This window comes from Peromyscus eremicus, chromosome 16_21 (genome assembly GCF_949786415.1).
Source record: "Peromyscus eremicus chromosome 16_21, PerEre_H2_v1, whole genome shotgun sequence".
In the NCBI taxonomy this organism is placed as follows: Eukaryota; Metazoa; Chordata; class Mammalia; order Rodentia; family Cricetidae; genus Peromyscus; species Peromyscus eremicus.
This window is the reverse complement of record NC_081432.1, coordinates 23,341,132-23,363,048: the sequence shown is the minus strand read 5'-3', so window position 1 is coordinate 23,363,048 and position 21,917 is coordinate 23,341,132. Positions and strand designations below refer to the sequence as shown.

The following is a 21,917-nucleotide window of genomic DNA, read 5'->3' as shown; positions in this document are numbered from 1 at the left end:
CTTTGTCGGGTGTAGTGATGGGAACACTGGTCCATTTCACCATTGTTCTACCTTCGTAGAAGTTTCCATTTTTCCACAATACAAAGGGAAACAGAAAACAGAAGCCAGGCATGGTAGCACACACTTGGACCCCACCCAGCACTTGGGAGGCAGAGGCAGACCTCAGCTATACTACAGCTGTGAGGTTACCTGGGCTGTATCAGACCCTGTCTAAAAGACAAACACATGAAACGCATTGTAAATGAAATTTTCTATGACCTAACACTGAATAAATAATATGCAAATTCTATGTACTATGATGGCATGTATCAAAGATGTTTGCATACATGAAGAAATTTAAGAGGGGACATCATTCACAAAACCCAAAATAGCTGTGCTTGGTAACAAGCATATGAGTGATTGTCTTTGTTACAGGTACATCATCTTTTCAGGTGTAGAGCAGGGTTAACTTTTACCTAACTTAATTCTTGTGCCACCCTTCTGCATCCTCAGTAGAGAACCCAGTCCTTTCAATTAAGTGACCTGAGGCTAATCTCCACCCCAGGCAGCATGCTGTCTCTGGGTTGGAATCTGACGCAGGTGGAGAGTGGAGTGAACTGATCGAACTCCACGCCCACTGGAGCCTTCCTGCACACTCTCTGTTTCTCTCTCCAGGGTTTCATATACCCTAGAATGGCCTCAAACTCACTATACCGCCAACGATGACTCTGAAATTCTCATCCTCCTGCCTCTACTTCCTGAGTGATGAGATTATAGTTGTGAACCAACACACCTGCTTTATGAAGATGCTGGGGATCGAACCCAGGGCATCACGCATGCTAGACAAGCACTCTCCCAACTGAGCTACATCCCCAGTCTTGCTTTCATTTTCCAATCTCAAATCTTCCCAGCCCTGGGGGAAGACAGCCATTCCCTTCCCCAAGCATCCCACGTTAAGCGAGTAAGTTTGATCATACGTTACCTTTCGATCTGGGACAGGAATTTGGTTTCAAAGATACCCCTGGTCCGGAGTCTCTCTGAAATATGCCCTCGGAAGAGGAGCCCCTGCCGGGTGAGGTCAATCAGGATCTGCCTCACAATCTCCCCCAGGTACATCCCACTGGTCATTTTCTCATATCTGTTTGGAGACAAGACCGATGAGGGCAGAAAGGTGGTTTCTGAGGACCCAGGTCTGGACCAGTGTGGAAAGCACACTGGCACCTGAAGTTCCCACGTCAGAGTGGCCTAGGGAGGCCCTTTCTGTGGTTGTCAAATAAATGTAATAGAGAGAGCAGGGTGGAGTGAGAAAGGTGGCTCCAGAGCCACCTGGGAGTGAAGCCCAGCTTCCCACATCCCAGTCAGGTGGTGTCCCAGTCACGTGGTGTGAGCCCCTGCCGGGAGCTTCATCTGTAAACCAGGGAGTAGAGCAGGATTCGAAGGACTGCAGGAGGCAGGAGTCACCCACTGCCAACTTTCCCAGGCCTCTTACTGCCTGCCAGCCTGTGCTGTTAGAGATCGCCTCTGCTATGCTAATTTCATTCGGGTTTTGGTTTTGCGTTAGACACGGGGACATCAACTTTGCCTTTGAAGACATCTGTCCACCAGAGATCCCAAGCTACCAACACTCAAGAAGCGCTTAAGAAAAAAATTCCACCTTTTCTCTTTTCCACCACACTCCGTAAGAACACGCAGCAAGAGAAGGAAGGGGCTTAGGAAGCAGCCAGTGCCCCGAAGCCTCAGTCCACGGGAGTGCAATCCCACAATGCTCCTAACTGGGGAGCCCGACTCCCACGACCACAGAGGTGAATGGAAACACAATGGCACTGAGACCTGCGTGCCAGCCTCATACCCACAACTGTTCTAAGAACCAGCAGAAAACTGCAAAATCACAAGGCAACTTGGTCAGGTCCAAAGGAGAATGGCTAACTGTGGTGCCTATCAGCACACCAAAGTACACGCTGGCCTCCTGGTTTCTCTCAGCTCTTCTCACCATGCCCCCTACCCCAAACTTCTCCAGCGTGTGGGCTTCCCTTCCCCCAGCTTCTCATCCTGTACAACCCTGCTATTCTGGCCACGCGCTTTCTTGGTCCTCTGCTCCCGGCTCTTGGTCCCCTCTCTTGGTCCCCTCTCTTGGTCCCCTCTCTTGGTCCCCTCTCTTGGTCCCCTCTCTTGGTCCCCTCTCTTGGCCCTCACTCCTCGCCCCTCTCTCCTCTCATGGCCCAGTTCAGTCTACTGACCATGTTCAGTCTACTACTTTCTCTCCCTGCTCTGAACCCTTCCAGATGCCTCTGGCTGGACTCGCCCTCATATCTACAATAAAAACCTTCCCCTCAACCATACCTTGGAGCAGTCATGTCCTCACTACATTCAAAATTCCACTTCCACTCTATTAAGCCCTCAGTCCAGAAATACGAGCCCCAGCAGACAGACACAGAACTAAGTCTCAGACACTTCACCTCCGGGAAGAGCCAAAAAACCGGCATTCAGAGCTAAGGTCTTCAACCCCTTTCTAATACGGTGCTGAGGTCTGAGCTCGAGCTTTGTGCTGAACTACACCAAACTCTGCCACTACGCTGCATCCTTAGCCTGAGGGTCCCTTGTTTAGAACACCCAGGGTTAGAACAGCTCACTCGCCACTCAGCCACAGAAATTGCCAAAGCAGGGTAAGAGACCACCAATACCTAATCCTGTCCTTGCTCAAGCCTTTTCCTAGACAATATTCTTAGCTCAACAGTCCCCAAAGTGTCCTTGAACCGCCCCCCTGTCAGCACATTTCCAACCTGTTAAGCCTCTACTTGTTTATCAGCCATCATAGTCAATCTGTTTCCTCTCAGTTTACACATTATAATACCAAGCTTAACTAGGACAGAGACCATATGAGTCACAAAATCTAAAACACTCTCTGGCCCTTTACAGAAAAGCTTCCCACCCTGCTCCAGGGGAAGGACTCAGGCTCACAAAACAGGGCCTAGTCACTAGCACTGCCCCAGGCTAGCCCTTTCTTCCCCACTCTCCGATGAGAGTCAGGATGCAGGTGGAAATCTACTCAGGTATTTAGAAGCCATTCATTATTTTCTGTCTTTTCAGTAGTACTAATTGAAATGTACCTCACAAAGGTGTGTGATCCATGATAAGATGTGATACCATGTAGAGAGTCAGTCCTCCATCCTTGTGGAGATCACTTTCCCACCCCCTAGAGCTCACTGACCTCAAAAGGCCAAGGACCTTGACCTCTAAATTGGACCTAGTAAAGCCCATCTGAGGGCTTCTAGGTCACCATACCCCCGCTCTGTGACACCCAGGCACCCTTGTAAGCAGACATTCTGACAGCTTCTGGCTGGCTTCCTGGGCCCCACTAGCCTTCACGGTGCTTAATGGTGACTAGGAAAGTGACCTCTCCTTCCCTGTTAGAAACATCAAGATGGCCTTCTTCTTCCCGAGACGGGGTTTCTCTGTGTAGTTTTGGTGCCTGCCTTGGTTCTTGCTCTGTAGACCAGGCTGGAAGATGGCCTTCTTTTATTCCAGGATGACCCTGCACTAACATCTGGTACAGAGGTGTCATAGGCATAGACAAAATTATCAGGTTGATGCCACAAGAACAGAACTGCTCCCTGGGTTTGGCAAAGCTGTTGCCATCACAGGTGACAGACACACAACCGCCCGCCCTTCTCACCTCTGCTTGCCGGAATTCAAGGAGCCCTCATCCACTTCCTTGTCATACTGGGTGCAGATGTCGTCTAGGCAGCCATTATCTCCAAATCCCCCCCACTCCGTGTTGATGCACATCCGCCCTTCATCCCCCTCCACCAGCTCAATGTTCCTCATCTCCTCCATGTAGCACACGTTGCTCCCTGTCCCTGGAAGGAATCATGGAGGGACTTTAGACCTCCTCAAAGATGACAAGAGGTCTAAGAGAGGCAGGTGAGTGCCATAAATAAGTTGGGGTCTGAGACGGAGCTGGCCAGTCTTAAGCAAGTACTCTATGGAGTTGTTATAAAGAAGAAAATAAGGCATTTGTATATTTTCTCCATACATTAAGTAGCCAATGAATGACACTTGCCACCTTCAGCATCCCTATCATCATCATATTCTCCATCACCACCATCAGCATCATAGTCCTGATCATCATCATCATCCCTCAGTCATCAGCAGGATCAGCATCATCCCATCATTAGCAGTATCATCATCATCATCATCATCACCACCACCACCACCATCATATTCCCCATCACCACCATCACCATAATTAGCACCATCATTAGTATCTCTAGCCACATCATCATCCCCATCATTCCTATCATCATCATCATCATCCTCACAGCAGTAGCATTTGCATCATCACGCCCATCTTGCCTATCATCATCAATATAATCATTAATATCCCTATCATCATCATTATCAATATTATCATCATCCTCATTGTGTCTATCATCATCATGCCCAGCAGTAGCAGTCCCATAGACATACAAAGCTTCCAAGGAGCCACAGACTTAGCAGTTCCGTACTGACAAGGGCCATGAGGAATGGTCCAACCTTGGACAAGTGGACTTTTGGTATTGGGGAGCCATTCTTTCCCCCTTGCCCATGATCTGGCACCAGAACTCCCACACAGCAGTCTAGGTACCTATCATATTCACTCACACAGGCCTTATCCGTGGAGCCTCATGGGTCTGGCCCAACCTTCCTACAGATGAGGAAACTCATGTGAGTCAGAATAGTTAGCCTGCTCACGCTCACGTGCAGGTGGGAGTCTGAGGGAGAACACCGAACGCATACCCATTGATCTCCATTTGCCTGTCTTGCCTCTTGCTCTTATCCAGTGAGCCCAGACAAGCCCCAGACCTGCTTCTCCAGGTTCTGTCACCACTCATCTGTGCCTGTCACCTGGAAGGCTGTTCATGCTCATCTTCAGGCTTTAAATCTCACCTGTCCCCTAGCCGCTCTGAGAAACTTCTCCCTCCGGAGAAGGGAATTTGGATGACTGCCAGGCTACTTCTAAAAGCGTTTAAAGGTCCTGTATCATCTTAGACCACTCCCTTCCTCCATCTAAGTTTCCTTTCAACTCTTGGCCTTCACACACACCCAAAAAGCCAGAAGGATCCAGGCAATGGCAAGGTGTGTAGTAGAGCCAGAATCAGAAGCCAGCTCTGTGGCCCCAGACCACTATGCCCCACAGTGGCCTCCTTCCTTCCAAGACATCTGGCCCCAGAACCGTAAGTTGAAAGAAGAGGGAGTCTAAGGAAGGGGGGACACAGTGATGAGGAGAGACTATAAAGATGACACATTATATATGAATATGAAGATGTCCACAACACGAAGGAAGAAAAGGAAGAAAACTTCTTTGCATATCTTCTCCATCCTCAATGAAAAAAATGCCCATGGTTTAGAGCCTTGGTGAGAAAGACATTAAGAGATTTGGAATTAGCCAGACTAGAACCCCAGACTGCATTCACCTCTAGAGCAGCCTCTGGCAGCAGAGCGGTGACCCCCCACCACCCATCACGAGAGTCAGATGGGACCTGGCCATGCTTAGCCCCTCACCTGCAATCAAGCCAATCTCACAATTGGGATCTTCATAGCCGCATGTCATCATGGTCCCCACCGTGTCGTTCACGATGGCCACTATGTCCAGGTCAAACTCCTGCAGAGGAAGCAAACACTGCCCTGAAAGCAGTTCAGTGTGCAAGGGGCACCTCGGGCCAAGGCAGACCGAGGCCTGTGCCACAGGGCCTGGGCACGGCATGGCAGAGCAGGGGAAGGGCCCCGGGGAAGAGGGCAAGGTCCCACATGTGCCTCCCCCTCCCCATAGCCTACGTTTCTCCTCTTGATGGCTTCTCTGAGCATGTCCACCACGTCCTCCCCTTCACAGTCGGTGGCCTTGAAGCCTTTGGTCCACCCTACTAGAGTCCCCTGAAACAAAGAAGGGGACGGTCACCTGAGCAGCCGTCCTCAGGATCACAGCAGCTCCAACAGACACGAGGGACTGAATCTGATCACAGGTGGAACGTGCATACTCTTCGCCTGCTTCTACCTCTACTGTCCCAACATGGCCCAGACAAGGGCTCCCGCCAAATGGGCTCTCCACAGCTCTGCATGGTCTTCAAGAGTCAGGTGTGTCCCTGGCACACTGCTACACAGAATCAGAGTCTGGAGTCAGAGCCATCCCAATTCTAACATGGCCTATGACAGACTGAGGGGTCCTCAGAGGTCCAGGTATAAAATGTCAGTCCTGTCCATCAAAGCATTGTTAGACAATGGGAAGAGCCACCTCATCCCCTCAGCAGTATTGTGAAGATTTACTGTCTTATCCTTCATTATCAATGTTAACACAAACCAGAACAACCACACTGTGAGGAAACATGGCGCATTGGAGAACTGTGTTCATCCACACTTTTAAATGAAAAGGTAGAGACTTAGTCCGCTTTTATCTTTAAAATAACAGAAATACTCAGCCTAGAAAAGGGTCTGGAACAATATGTGCCCAAGGGGTGACCGACTATCTTTGGATCCAAGACTATGAGTGCATGTTTATTTTTCTATGTTTTCTAAAAATCAAAACACTTAATGTTCATGGCAGTATTTTAATGTTTAGAAGCTGTTACCCTGGTCTGGGATTTATCTAGCCCAGCTCTACAGCCTAGAAAGCTGGGGGTGGGAACAACTGGCAGAGCTGGGGTGCTGGACCAGGAAGGGTGGCCCATGGGACCTCTGGCTAGACACCGTCTTACCCTGAGGCCTTCCGCCATCAAGCCTGTCTCCTCTCCAGAGTCCTCAGGACACACTCCCACTGGAAAACTTGTTATTTATAAGTTGCAACCACATAAAAACAACATATAAGCTTTCGCCTTTCTTTTCCCCTGTGACCATTGGCAGCTTTGCTCCCAGCTGCCTGCCCTCTTCACCAGCCTCCTCTTGGAGTCAGGACAGTCATGAAGTGTCAGTGGCTTGGATCAGAGGTGCTGCTGTGTTTGGGGCCCATCCATCATTCAGAACCACGAACGGCCACACGGCTCTTTCTCACACAGTCTATTCATTCTTTTTGGCTTTTTGTGTTTGTTTGTTTGGTTGGTTGGTTGGTTGGCGGGCTGGTTGTTTGTTTGTTTGTTTGGTTGGTTGGTTGGGTTTTTTTGTGCTTTGTTTGAGGTTTTCTTGTTTTGTCTTGTTTTTTGAGACAAGGTCTCACTATATAGCCCTGGTTGTCCTGATACTCACTATATAGACCAGGCTGCCCTCAACCTCATAGAGATCCACCTGCCTCTGCCTCTCAAGGGCTGGGATTAAAGGCATGTGCCACTATGCCCAGCTAGTCTATTCATTTTTTTGTTTGTTTGTTTGTGTAGCTTTGGTGCCTATCCTGGATCTCGCTCTGTAGCCCAGGCTGGCCTTGAACTCACAGAGATCCACCTGGCTCTGCCTCCCAAGTGCTGGGATTAAAGGCGTGCGCCACCACTGCCCGGCTGTCTATTAATTCTTAATGGCAGCAATAACAGGAGTGCATTAGTCTTGTTTAAAAAAAAAACCACTAAACTAAAATGCTACTGATAAGAATAAATCCCTAACTTCCTTTCCCCCAAGAGTTATTGCTACTGTAAGTCCAATGAAAATCCCTCCAAACCCTTTTCTCTCTGCTACATGTACTTAGAAATAAGTAAATGTATATTTTGTGTAAATTACTACCATTTGTTTTCCTTGCCTAGTGACACACTGGAGATCTTCCCAGATCACATAATGTGGATCCGCTATACACTTTCACTGAGCAAAATAGTCAAGTATAATTACCCAGAAATTTGAAAACCCACAGACACGCCTACAGAGTAAGCAGAATTTCTGCCCTTATTTTATAAAGGTTTATTTATTTTTTAAGTTTGTGTGTGTGTGTGTGTGTGTGTGTGCGCGTGTGTGTGTACACATGTGTATAAATGTGCATGCGCCTGTGTGAGTTTATGTGCACCACCGTGTGTGTGTGCAGGTATCAAAGGGAGGTGAGGGTGTCAGATGCCCTGGGACTAGAGTTACAGACTGTCACAAGCCACCATGTGGGTGCTGGGAACTGGACCTGAGTCCTTTGCCAGAACAACTGCTGACTCACCTCTCCAGCCCCTCACCTCATTTATAAAAGGAGGAAAGCAAACCACAGAGAGGTTAAAGAACTTACCCAAGGTCACATGGCCAACAAATGAGAAGCCTGACAACATGTCTCAGAGTATGTGCTCTGAACTGTTGCCGTTGTCCCCCCTCCCCCTCCCCCTCCCCCCCTCCAAGCCAGGTAAAGTTCATGAAGAGCACAGAGCAGTGTCTGGCACAGAACTAGCGCTGTGGATGCTTTTGGTGTACGTACTACATCTCATTTAATCCAACCTCCTCCTCCTCCTCCTCATCATCATCATCATTGTTGGTAACCCAGGCTGATCATCATCATCATCATCATCATCATCATCATCATCGTTGGTAACCCAGGCTGACGCTGAACTCCCTACACAGCCAAAGCTGGCCTTCAACTCTTGATCCTCCTGCATCCATCTCCCAAGTGCTGGGATTACAAGCACATGCCGCCGTGACAGCTTGAGAAATGCATTTCTTAGGTTACCTGAGCTGTCTTTTGTCAGACAATAAAACCCTACAACTTCAGAGTCTCCCTGTTCCCTTGTGCTGTTCAGAAGCACACAAAAAATTTTGTCCAGTTGTACTAATTAGCCTTCCCTGGTCATTACCTTCTCAACCCTCTCCATAAAATGACTGGACCCCTCTTTTCGAATAGTGTCACATGGCTCCCTTTATTGCATACTAGGCCACATCTGAGAGGACTCCTCCTAGACCCAACCAACTTGTGTCAGAAAGGGGCTAGAGAGACGGCTCAGCAGCTAAGAGCACTGGCTTCTCGCTCTTGCAAAGGACCCAGGTTCGGTTCCCAGCACCCACCTGGTGGCTCACAACCACCTTGTAACTCCTGTTCCAGGGGATCTGATGTCTTCCTCTGGCCTCCACAGGCACTGCACACATGTGTTACGCAGATGCACAGGCAGGCAGAGACTCAAAAACAAACAAATATAATTTAAAGGTGTTCAGAAAACGAAGGAACTGGGTCTGTCCTGATGTACGCAGACTCTCATCATTCTCCCCCAACGACCAGCTCAGCATTTACACGGTGGGAAGTGATCTAGAGATGACGTCACATATCCAGGAGGACGTGTGCAGGGTCTGTGCAAACACTATGCCATTCTGTAGAATGAACTTGAGCAACAGTGGATTGTGTACTGGTAGGGAGGGCTGCACCCAACCCCCTGCAGAGGAATGGACCATTAACTCTTTCGTGAATTTCAAAGCCCTGAATAAGGAGAAATGAAATGGGGTAAGGAGAAAAACCTTTCCATGATTAAAACCTTCTACAAGATGCATTCCCAGCTGTGTGAACAGTGGCCTGGTGGTGTGGCTCAGTCAGTAGAGTGCTTGCCTAGTATATACACAGCCCTGGGTTCGATCCCCAGGACCATGTGCACTGGATATGGTGGTGCATGCCTGTAATCCCAGGACTCAGAAGGCAGAAGCAGGAGGATCAGAAGTTCAAGGTCATCCTTGGCTACATAGGGAATCTGAGGCCTGCCTGGGATACATGAGACCCTGTCTCAAAAACAAAACCTAATGTGAGCACAGACAAGAAGAACCTTGAAATCACCTCAGGGGACGGCAGCTGCAGGTGGGCTGTGTGCCACACAGAGCCATCTTACCTTGTCAATGCACGTCTGTCTGCAGGGAAAGGAGAAGGTGAAGCCCAGAGGCAGCTGGGCCCCCTTGAGGCCCATGTAGTCCAGGAAGTCAGCAATGCACTGCACGATGTGGTCGAAGAGCTGCAGGCAGAGAGTGGCATTCACGCAAGGCGGGCATTGGTGGGCGTGGCAGCTGGCCCCCAGGCCTAACACTCACCTCCTCACCAGTGCCCTGCATGATCTCCAGGGGGATGGCGAAGATCTTGTTGTACATTCGCACCGACCTCCGTCCGCTTCTGATCTTCACCAGGAGAACTCGGAAGTTAGTTCCCCCCAGATCCAGGGCAAGAAACTTCCCTTTCTCTGCGGGAGAGAAGATGGAAGCTGCAACCCACCCACACATGCCAAGCAGGGACCCCTTTGGGGCACTTGGAGGAAGGATAGAGGGCCAAGCCAAGCAGAAGGGAAGCCTCTGCTCCTGGACTCCTAGATCAAAGCACCTTCAGGCCCCAGTAGGCACCTTGAACCAGCCTTAGGCTGGAGCATTTTCTTAGTCCTCCTTTCTCCCAAGACCCATGCACCACCCATACCACCCAATGTTTCTGAGAAACAGCCTGGGCCTTTTTCTATGTCTACTGAAGAAGGGGGTGTGGTAGAATATTATTTTAAGATGTGTTGCATTTGTTTATGCTGTGGAATGCTTGTTTAATGATGCAAAGACGTGTTGCATTCTTTTTTTTTTAAATTATTTATTCCTTTTATGTTACATGTGAGTATTTTGCTTGTGGGTATGTATCCTTGATGCCCTTGAAGTCAGAGAAGGGGATCATCTCCTCTGGATCTGGAGTTATGGAAGGTTATGGACCATTCACCATGTGGGTGCTGGGAATCGAACCTGGGCCCTCTGTGAGAGCGGCCAGTGCTCTTAACTGCTGAGCCATCTCTCCAGCCCATGTTGCGTTCTTTTATGTTGCATTTGTTTAGCTCTGTGAAGCTGTGTTACTGTGCCTGTCTAGAACACCTGATTGGTCTAATAAAGAGCTGAATGGCCAATAGCTGGGCAGGGGAAAGGATAGGCGGGGCTTTAGACAGAGAATAAATAGGAGGAAAGAAGAGGGAGCAAGAGCGAAAAGGAGAGGAGGATGCCAGGGGCCAGCCACCCAGCCACCCAGCCACCCAGCCAGACATGGAATAAGAAGGAAAGAAAAAATATACAGAAATAGAGAAAGGTAAAAGCCCAGAGGCAAAAGGTAGATGGGATAATTTAAGTTAAGAAAAGTTAATTCAGCCAAGTGGCGGTGGTGGCTCATGCCTTTAATCCCAGCACTTGGGAGGCAGAGCCAGGAGGATCTCTGTGAGTTCAAGGACAGCCTGGTCTACAGAGTGAGATCCAGGACAGGCATCAAAGCTACACAGAGAAACCCTGTCTCGAAAAACCAAAAAAAAGAAAAGAAAAGTTAATTTAAGTATATGAACACATACTTCCAAAATAAATAAAAGAAAAAAATGTTTTTAAAGAAAAACACCAAAGGCCCCTATTCCCAGCAGAGGCTCCCAAGAGTCCCAGAATCGAGGCAGCCACAGAGGACAGACTCCACTGCTCAGCGGTTTCCCTCAGCTGAGCAATGGGGAGCAGCAGGATCTGGAGTTGGAGAAGTCAGGGCAGAAAACAGTGAGCAGCAATGCCAGAATCCAAACCAGCCAGCGGAGGCCGGGAAGGTCCACACAGCCGGAGTGTCCAGAGGGAGGTTCAGGTGCAGCTTAGGGACTTCTGCTGGCTCACAGCATGAGGTCCATTCCTGTTCTCACCTGCACTGAGAACACACACACACACACCACACACACCACACACACCACACAAACACACACACACACACACACACACACACACACACACACAGTTTAACCAAGTCTTGCAGCTCCAGAACTAACCTCTACCAACTGCCTCCTCCTCTCGCCCAAGGCTCTAACACGCACTGCACTTGCAGAGTAGACAGGAGCTCTGCACACCCCTGCAGTGCAGGTGACCGCGCCAACCTACCTGTGCCATCGGGCATCCCATAGACAAAGGTGGGGAGCATCTTCACCATGGCCAGAGCGTGAGTCTGTTTCTTCAGCCCGTACTCTAGCTCAGTCCGCATCTTGTCCCGCACACCCATGAGCTGCTCCCGGGTCAGCTGGAACAGAGCCAGCACCTTGTCGATCTGCTTACGCTGGGCCTGCACCCGACAGGCCACTGCGGTCACCATAGCGGCCCCCTTGGTGCTGCCACTCTCTGACAGGAGGAAGCGGACATCACAGTTGGGGACCAGTCTCCTCACCACCTTGTGCAGGCGTTTGGGGTACCTGAAAGGTAGAGGTGACAGTCAAGTGTTGCACAGTCACGAAAGCTGGGTCCAGCCAGTGGGAACAGACACAGGGCTAGTGGGCGATGGGTCCTGGAGGCCCTGCTGTGGGGCAGTGTGGGGACGGACTATGACATTGGGGGCAGTAGAAAGGACACTCTGGCAGCTAAGGGCGTGTGCATGAGCAGTGTGATGACAGATGTCACCACTGTCCCAAGAGGAAGGACTTGCTTGCTCAGCCCTTCCTAGGGCACACACTCCTGGCTTCCAAAGCTGGCTCCATTAGCTAGAGGGTCTTTCACTCTGGATCCCCCCAAGAAATGTTCATTTCCCCACATCTTCCTAACGTCTGCCATCACTGATTTCCTCATCAATAACTAGGTTTTTCTGACTTCCCAGTCTTTTTTTTTTTTTTCCTTCGAGACAGGGTTTCTCTGTGTAGCTTTGCGCCTTTTCCTGGAACTCACTTGGTAGCCCAGGCTGGTCTTGAACTCACAGAGATCCACCCAGCTCTGCCTCCCAAGCTGACTTCCCAGTCTTACCATGCAGTAAGTATTACCTAAATGGTGAAGAGAAAGATGACTAGATAGATAACAGAAGGAAAGGTAGCCGGCTGGAGAGATGGCTCAGATGCTAAGAGCACTGGTTGCTCTTCCAGAGGTCCCGAGTTCAATTCCCAGCAACCACATGGTGGCTCACAACCATCCGTAATGAGATCCAGTGCCCTCTTCTAGCCTGCAGGCATACATGTAGACAAAACGCTGTATACATAATAAATAAACAAATCTTAAAAAAAGAAAAGAGCCGGGCGGTGGTGGCGCACGCCTTTAATCCCAGCACTCGGGAGGCAGAGCCAGGCGGATCTCTGTGAGTTCGAGGCCAGCCTGGACTACCAAGTGAGTTCCAGTAAAGGCGCAAAGCTACACAGAGAAACCCTGTCTCGAAAAACCAAAAAAAAAAAAAAAGAAAAGAAAAGAAGGAACGGTAGCTAGGTAAGTAGGAAAATAAATAGACACACAGATAGGCAGACAGGCCGATGGGCATATGGACACAAGAGAGATGAATAGTGAATGGACACACTGATGGATGTATACATGAATGGATAGATAGATGAGTGGCCTTTCTAATTAGGCAATTGCTTAGCAGACCTTTTTTTTTTTTCTTAGATGAGTCTTGCTGTATAGCTCAGGCTGCCTCAAGCTTGCTCTCTTCCTAACTCCTTACAGTGGAGTTCTCCATTGCTCCGAACCTGCTGCCGGTCAGCCCCTCTGAGTTCTGGAGTTACTGATATGCACCCCACATCCAGCTTATCTCTCTTTTTTTTTTTTTTTGGTTTTTCGAGACAGGGTTTCTCTGTGTAGCTTTGCGCCTTTTCCTAGAACTCACTTGGTAGCCCAAGCTGGCCTCGAACTCACAGAGATCCGCCTGGCTCTGCCTCCCGAGTGCTGGGATTAAAGGCGTGCGCCACCACCGCCCGGCGCCAGCTTATCTCTTTAAGAGTGATTCCCCAAAGCACCCAGCCAGCAGTGTAAACGCAGACTCTGCTCAGTCTTCCCCTTGAAATCTTAGAACTAGTAAGAGCGGCTTGATTCTAGCTGCCCAGATGGGCAACACAGTCCTGAGGGAACACCAGGACTCGGCAACAGCAGAGACCCAGTGCTGGGGTCCGGGCCGGTGGGTGGCACTCACTGCGGGTGGATTTTGTAGACGGTTCCATCCATGCCCACGGTGGTGCGGAGCCGGGCCAGCTTCTTATTCTCCCGGAGGCGTGTCAAGATGGCAGCCAGCGCAGCCGCACAGAGATTGGCCGAGCGGAAAGAGACGATGGTGCACACGTGCTGGACCGCGAGGCAGTCGGACTCGGAGGGGTCCAGGCCCAAATTCACCAGGATCTCTCTCGTATTGGCCAGGCCTTCTTTATACCTAGCCAGGGGACAGGAAAGAGAGGCCTGCACTGCTCCATGCCGTGGGCATCCTCCTGGGATGTGGGTTCTCAGGGAAAACAACAGCTACCACTTACTAAGAAGCACTTGACTCTAATTCCCCAAGAGATCTGTGACCCTAAAAATATTGCTAGTCACTATTCAAGGGAAGAAGAAGGCAGGAAAAAAAAATGTGGCGAGAGGGTAGCTTCCTGATGGTACAGCCCCTGGCTAAGGAAACCCACAAGACTGTGACACTGGGCCACGCAGAAGCGTCCAGCTTGTCTGAAGCCATGCCCAGGACTGGAACTCCCTGCGGAGGAGGAAGGTCTGGTTCCCATTGCTGCTCTGTCTTCTGAGCACATGGCGCTGTGGCCACCAACCGCAGCCCTCCACAGAAGCAAGGCAGGAGGAACATCCCAGCAGCTTACTTCTCCATGGCAGCCACATGCTGTGTCTCGATCTTGCCCTTTGTATGGAGAGCGGAGGATTTTGCACCCCCAAACAGGAGACCGACTTTGGCCATCTTCAGTAAGATGAGCCTAACCAGCTCCCCCATGTACAGGCCACTGATCATCTTCTCGAACCTGCAATGGGATGAGTGGGTCAGTGGAGGCGACGTTCAAGCTAAGCAGCATTAGTTCCCGAGCGCCAACACAATGTGGAGTAGCCCTGGCCGTGGGGAGTCGTTCCCGCTTTGGCCATGAGGAACCACCATGTCGCTGACCTCGGCTACTTTCCTAAGCTCATTTGGCCATGGAATGACAAGCCAGAGCGGAGACTGATGCTTCCAACTCTCACGCTGAGCTTTCGTCTCAGAGAACCTGGTGCTGAGATTTCAACCTGGAGTGTCCACTGGAGGCCGATTTGTCAAAGGCTTGGTCCTTGGCCTCTATGGCACTGGCAGGAGGTGGTGGTACCTTAATGATGTGGGCCTCATTAAAGCTCACTCACCATTAGGGGCATGTCCTTGAAGGGGAGAGAGGGACCCCAGCCCTCTCTCTTTCCCTCTGTCTGTCACACCCATCTATGAGGTAAATTTCCCCATGTATGGTTTTCTCCACCGCATACTTCCACCATAACATGCTGCCTGGCCACAGGTCCAAAAGCAATGGGACCATCTGGTCATGGGCCAGAAGCTCCAAAACTGTGAGCCAGGCGAACCTTCACAAGCTGACTAACCCAGGCATTAGTCACAGTAACAGGAAGCTGACTGACATCAAGCTCGGAGAGCCCCAGAGAAGGTCCACCATGACATGGATGGAAGACCCCAGAAAGCAGCCCTCCTCTTGCTCCGACTCTCTACACCAGACAACTGCTAGTTGTTTCCTATATAATTTTCAGTCTTCAAATATAGGAAGATACAAAATCCAGGACCATCTATTTCATAACCAGCCTTGCAAACTGCAATATAAAATCTCTTAGACCACTGGGGCTGGAGAGACGGCTCAGTGGTTAAGAACATTTGCTGCTCTCCCAAAGGACCTGAATTCAGTCCCCAGTATCTCATCAGCCAGCTCACAACCTCCTGTAACTCCAGCTCTGGGGGAGGGGGGCCCAATGCCATCTTCTGGCCTCTGTGGGCACCTGCATTCACACTTACACATGTGGCACACACACACACACACACACACACACACACACACACACACAAATAAAAACATTTAAAAAAACAGTCATCTTAAAATGTTGAAGAAACAGAAGGCAAGCAAGTGAAAGCCAGGTTTGATTTAAGGGAGGGGAATTTCTTTTACATGAAGCGGATATAAATGAAAATGACAGTCGAGTGAGCACTACAGCCTTGGCTTGTAACAGCTCAGTTACAGGGAAATCGGTGCGTGCAGGGATCAGGCACAGCCAGGGCAAAGGCAATGAGCCGCAAAAGATGCGTAAGGCATTGCGTGGAGAAAGGACCGCCAAGCCAGCTGTGTACCGAGCCTTGAGGCAGCCCAGCACATGGCCACGAGCTGCAGAAGATGCCAGAGCAGCTGTTCTACAGCCATGGCTGAGGCCCAAAGAGGGTGTGGCTGGACAGCAGACACAGTGGCTGCTGGGAGATGAGGCCCTTGAGGATGCTGGGTGGCTGGGGAGCCCCGGGGTAGCTCACACAGGAACCCCTGGGCAGGGCCCTGGCCTTCCTCTGTGTCTATTCACCTACATACTTGAAGAGGGCAGAAGCATGCTATTTAGTGTTATAGAATATTACTTTAAGGTGTATTATTTTTCTTTATGTTGCATTTGTTTAACTCTGTGAAGCTGTGTTACTGTGCCTGTCTAAAACACCTGATGGTCTAATAAAGAACTGAATGGCCAATAGCAAGACAGGAGAAAGGACAGGCAGGGCTGGCAGGCAGAGAGAATATATAGAAGGAGAAATCTGGGAGAGAAAAGAAGTAGCCAGAGAAGGAGGAGGACTTTAGGGGCCAGTCACCCAGCTACACAGCAAGCCACAGAGTAAGAGTAAAATTTACAGAAGTAAGAGAACAGGAAAAGCCCAGAGGCAAAAGGTAGAGAGGATATTTTAAGTTAAGGAAAGCTGGCAAGAAACAAGCCAAGCTAAGGCCAGGCATTTGTAAGTAAGAATAAGCCTCCACGTATGATTTATTTGGGAGCTGGGTGGCGGGCCCCTCAAAGAGCCAAAGAGCCAAGAGCCAAAAGCACAAAACAACCAACAACAATTTGGTTCACAACCTTATCAGTAGAGCCTTGGGTGCATATGCATACTCCAGAACTCTGGACAGACTTGCCGTAGGACCTGACTAGTCACAACTAGAAACCTTCCCCGGGACAGAGAGGGGCTGAGTGAGCAGGGACTCCCCAGTACTGATGCCTGGATGAACAGAGGGTACTCACAGTTGCTTCCCAGGATTGAGTGAACCAAGGTCCAGCTCTCTGTCAAACTCTGTGCGAATGTCCTCCAAAACCCCGTCGTCCCCGAAGGCCCCCCACTCCGTGTTGATGCACATCCTTCCCTCGTCCCCTTCCACCAGGTCAATGTTGCTCATGTCCTCCATGTAACACGCGTTGGTGCCTGTTCCTGGACATTGGGTCAGAGAGAACACACAAAGGGAGAAGGGCACCAGGCTGGGTAAGCTGGGGAGAACTCAACTACGCTAGGTACTAAAAAATGCACACAGGGTACTTTGACTCTGCCCCACTGGACTCGTGGTGGGAACCGCTCGGGCAAGCCTGAGCTCCTGGGGCCTGTAGGTGAGGCCCGCAGGTGGGTACATACCTCAGGTCATGCTGGTGTGCAGTTATAAGTTATAAGCATACCAGGGAAGAGAGGGTAAGTCAACCTCATAAATTAAACCTACAAATCCTCGCCACCAGAGCACGTCCTTATGCTTTCCCTAAGCTCCCTCATTCCTCTCTATTTGACACTAAAACCATCTTTAAACTTCTTTAGTTACGGGGGTGGGTATGTACATGTGTGCATACAGGTGGCTGTGGAGTCCAGAATAGAGTGTCAGATCCTCTGAACTGGAGTTACAGATGTGTGAGCCACCTAGTGTGGGTGCTGGGAATGGAACTCAGGTCCCCTCCATGCTCTCAAGGGCGGGGCCGTCTCTCAGGTCTGCCCACACTGTTCCCTCCATCAATGGGTCTCAGCAGAGGTGCATCTAATCTTTGATAGTCAATGTCCCCTAAGAAAGCCCGACTCCAGTGCTGAGAACAAAATCACTCCAGGGAGACACACACCAGTATTGGGGAATGGTACCTTTTTGGACCTTTTTGGGATAGTGAAAATTTTGTTGTTGTTGTTTTGTTTTTTTGGGTTTTTTTTTTTTTTTTTTTTTTTTTTGGTTTTTTTCAAGACAGGGTTTTCTGTGTAGCTTTGGAGCCTGTCCTGGAACTCACTCTGTAGACCAGCCTGGCCTCGAACTCACAAAGATCCACCTGCCTCTGCCTCCCGAATGCTGGGGTTAAAGGCGTGCGCCACCACCGCCCGGCGTGAAAACGTTTTAAAGTTAGAATGGGCTGAGTGCTTACAAAGCTCTGGGAATTTATGAAAAAAAAATCATTAAATTCCATACCTGAAGCAAGAGAAATTTTATGCCCCAGGAAAGCTGCTTTGACGTTTCATCCCTCCACTCAGTCAACGATGCTTTCCCTGGCTGACACCCTGGTCTGGGTATTTTAAATGGTGATACAAAGAAATGAGACGTGTAAGCCGGGCGGTGGTGGCGCACGCCTTTAACCCCAGCACTCGGGAGGCAGAGGCAGGCGGATCTCTGTGAGTTCGAGGCCAGCCTGGTCTACAAAGTGAGTTCCAGGAAAGGCACAAAGCTACACAGGGAAACCCTGTCTCGAAAAAACCAAAAAAAAAGAAAAGAAAAGAAATGAGACGTGTAAACATGTAGACTATAACGTATTTGGAGAAGGCTTTTCTCAGACAAGTGTGGGATCCTGGAAGCGTGAGGTGCTTCAAGCTGCTCAAGTAGGCAGATGCCCCCTTCAGAAAGCCAGGTCAAGGAACCCCTTTTGGAAAGTCAGAAACAGCCCTCACCGACAGAGAAACAGGAAGCAGAAAAGTGGATATTTGAGAGCAACTTAGGAGGAACTATGGACGGCCTAAGAACTGTGGTTATGACCTAGGGGACAGACTTGCCGCGGGAGCTGACTGGTCACAGCTAGAAACCTTCCCCGGGACAGAGAGGGGCTGAGTGAGCAGGGACTCCCCGGTGCTGATGCCTGGATGAACAAGGGGGCATCATGGTGGCACGCTGCGCGCGCACGTGCACACCTGTCATCCAGACAGGAGGATCATGAGTTCAAGGCCAGCCTGGTCAACAGATGAAACCCTGTCTCAAAATATTACTTGAATGCATTCTGCCTCCAACTGCTTCCGCACAGGCTCCCCCAGCGGCTGGATGTCTCAGCAGCATCTAACTTTCATGGCGCAGGTCCCTTCCAACAGTTCAGTGGCCTCTGGACAGTTATCTACTTCTACCCTTGTCCTGGGAATTAGTCTCACAGGAGCAGCCCAATTGAGACAGGAACTCACTCTTAAATCCAAGCTAGCCTGAAACTCACTAAGTAGCCCAGGCTGGCATCAGAGTCATAGCAATCTTCCTGCCTCCAGTCCACGAGGGCTGAGATTACAGATGGGAACTATTATGCCCAGCTCAAGACATGCACAGGAGAGTACAGGAGCTTCACTGTGAGCCAGCACCGAGCACAGGCCCAGCACACCACAGCATGAAGAGACAAGAGTGGGAAGGAGGGGCAGGGGATGGAGATGGAGGGAGGGAGAATGGATGTATGGAGGATAGATGGATGGAGGATGAAGGGAAGGAGGAAGAGAGGGAAGATGGATGGACAGAGGGAGGATGGATGATGGATGGATGGAAGGATGGATGGATAGATGATGGATGAACAGAGGATGGATGGATAGGTGGACAGAGGGTAGATGGATGGATGGATGGATGGATGGACAGAGGAAGGATGGATGGATGATGGATGGATGGATGGATAGATGATGGATGAACAGAGGATGGATGGATAGGTAGACAGAGGGTAGATGGATGGATGGACGAATGGATGGATGGACAGAGGAAGGATGGACAGAGACGGTAGGTTCCCTATCTCCCTGTGTTGCTTCTCCTGAAAAGTGGCAGCACCCTTCATATTTATTTAGATTTTTCTCAAACTCAGACCCAAACTAGCCCCCTCTCCCACCTCCAAAAAACCGAGTCCATGGAGTTACCAATGATAACGCCGACTTCACAGCTGGGATCATCGTAAGCACAAGTCATCATGGTCCCCACAGTGTCATTAACTAAGGCCAGGATGTCCACGTCCAGGTCCTGGTGATACAAGGCCTCAAGGGTATCAGCATTAGGAAGCTTTAATTCCCCCCACCACCACCACCCCAGAACAGTGAACATCACCAGATGCTGCCTGCAAGAAACAGATTTTGCCAAGGCTCAGGGTCTAGGGGAGGAGCTTGCGCTCCTGTATTGAGGGGAATGACTTCTGTAAATGAGGACTATGGGGACAGCTCCTGGTATCTACCCCTGGGGGACACAGTGGAAAAACTTATCTGTCCTACATGGGGCTCCTGTTCTGTCCAGTCACCTCCAGTCATTACAGGTTCCCCAGGTCTGGAGGACTGTTTTAAAGTGAGAAGAAAGGCCTGGAAGGTGACACATCCAACTGTCCCTCTGGGGCTGGGGGATCCTAATTCAGAGTGGCACACCTGCCACCATTCACCAGCTCAGCCAATAACGCCAAGAACAGTTCTTCTTCCCACCAGGCGACAGGCAGTTTAGGTTTTAAGTGTTTCCTTTGGGATTCTTTAAGTGCTTACTTTGGATGCTATGTAAATAATTGTAAAATATCGTCAAAAAGTAGGAGTAGGGAGCGGAAGAGAGAGCAAGGCCAGGAAGAGCGTTCTCTGGGTTATTGGTATTTGTGTATTTGGTTGGTTGGTTGGTTGGTTAGGAAAACTAGGACTTGCCCCCAAGGCCTGTGTGTGTGTTTACCACCACTACATCCCAACCCAAAGAGGGAAGGTGGGGTTTAAACACAGCCCAAGTCCTCCTGAAGGGCTGTGGGGACTGGGGACCCAGGAAATAAAAGGTTGTCTCTCTGTGGTTCTCCAGAAGGCCTGTCTAAACTGTGCTCATCCTGACTACAATGCCACAGCCCCACCCCCACCCAGTTCTCCTTCCAGGCAGGGGCCGGACCAGGACCCCAAGCCCAGAAGTTAAGGACCGGGAGGCTCCACACCCGAGTGAGTCCCTCACCTTGTGCTTTTTCATGGCCTTGGCAAGGCGGCCCACCACGTCTGTGTCCTGAACTCCCCGGGCCTTGAACTTCTTGGTCCATGAAAGCAGGAAGCCCTGTGAGGGTGTTCAGGTTAATGGAAGGGGGTGTTCAGGCTGGACTGCCGCAGGAAGACAGCCTATGCCCTGAGTCCCCGTGGGTTCTCTTCTCTAAGCCCAATCACTCCGATTCTTTTGGATTTCATTTTGTTTCTAATCGATGCATAATAATTGCGTGGATTTATGGGGTATAGAGAGGGCCTTCGGTGCACAATCCAGTCAGGGCAATCCGCATAACCACTACAAACAGCTATGGGTTTTTTGTGGTGAGATTTATCTAGATTTCAGAAGCAAGTGAGATGCATGTAGTTCGTGCTTGTGTCTGGCTTATGTCACTGACTTTAATGTCCCGCCACATTCCCACAAGTGACAGAATGCCATCCTTTTGGTGGCTGAATAGCAGTGGTCCCCTGTACACAGGTGCCTTTCTTTATCTTCTCATCAGCTGAGAGACACTTGGGTTGATTGCGTATCTTGCAGAGAGATTTTTTAATGTTGCCTCGGGGGAATATTTTAGTAATTGAGACAGCCTTCTTCACTCCTTTTATCTCAGTCACAGGAATCACAGTTGCAGAAGAGTCAGAACTCTGATTCACAGGGCACTGGAGCCTCAGGGGTTTTGTTTGTATAACAGAACCACCACCCACTCCCCCCCCAATCCCCCCCTCACACTGCACAGGGAGATAACTCCTCTCAAAATATCCCGGGGTAGGGTATTTGCAGTATGTGTAGAATGCATGGTTTCCATGATTTGCAGGTCCCTAAAGAACTGACATGGTGGAACTTCCTGGGGGAACCTAATTTCTTTCTTTCTTTCTTTCTTTCTTTCTTTCTTTCTTTCTTTCTTTCTTTCTTTCTTTTAGATTTCTTTTTTTTTTTTTTTTTTTCTTTTCGAGACAGGATTTCTCTGTGTAGCTTTGCGCCTTTCCTGGGACTCACTTGGTAGTCCAGGCTGGCCTGGAACTCACAGAGATCCGCCTGGCTCTGCCTCCTGAGTGCTAGGATTAAAGGCGTGCGCCACCACCGCCCGGCTCTTTATTTCTTTATATATGTATGCCTGCACACCAGAAGAGGGCACCCGATCTCATTATAGATGGTTGTGAGTCACCATGTGGTTGCTGGGGATTGAACTCAGGA

The 21,917-nt window shown here is 49.9% G+C and overlaps 1 protein-coding gene and 1 non-coding gene across 4 annotated transcripts in view; both read right to left on the bottom strand.

Annotated features, from left to right (window-relative positions):
- The window catches only part of Hkdc1 (hexokinase domain containing 1), a 43,631-nt gene that overhangs the window by 4,978 nt on the left and 16,736 nt on the right, over nucleotides 1-21,917 (bottom strand). For 2 of the 3 annotated variants that reach the window (XM_059282216.1, XM_059282217.1), the window contains exons 5-16: nucleotides 20,703-20,798; nucleotides 19,661-19,760; nucleotides 16,804-16,987; nucleotides 14,382-14,537; nucleotides 13,718-13,951; nucleotides 11,725-12,029; nucleotides 9,901-10,046; nucleotides 9,705-9,824; nucleotides 5,794-5,889; nucleotides 5,521-5,620; nucleotides 3,653-3,836; nucleotides 962-1,117 (exon numbers count right to left, since the gene is read on the bottom strand). In XM_059282216.1, coding sequence (XP_059138199.1) covers nucleotides 962-1,117; nucleotides 3,653-3,836; nucleotides 5,521-5,620; nucleotides 5,794-5,889; nucleotides 9,705-9,824; nucleotides 9,901-10,046; nucleotides 11,725-12,029; nucleotides 13,718-13,951; nucleotides 14,382-14,537; nucleotides 16,804-16,987; nucleotides 19,661-19,760; nucleotides 20,703-20,798 — 1,877 coding nt within the window. The remainder of the gene's footprint in view (nucleotides 1-961; nucleotides 1,118-3,652; nucleotides 3,837-5,520; nucleotides 5,621-5,793; nucleotides 5,890-9,704; nucleotides 9,825-9,900; nucleotides 10,047-11,724; nucleotides 12,030-13,717; nucleotides 13,952-14,381; nucleotides 14,538-16,803; nucleotides 16,988-19,660; nucleotides 19,761-20,702; nucleotides 20,799-21,917) is intronic. The other variant, XM_059282218.1, reaches the window with a different exon arrangement.
- Nucleotides 781-853, bottom strand: Trnaa-agc (transfer RNA alanine (anticodon AGC)). The gene has a single exon. It is a non-coding gene; the product is annotated as a tRNA-Ala (tRNA).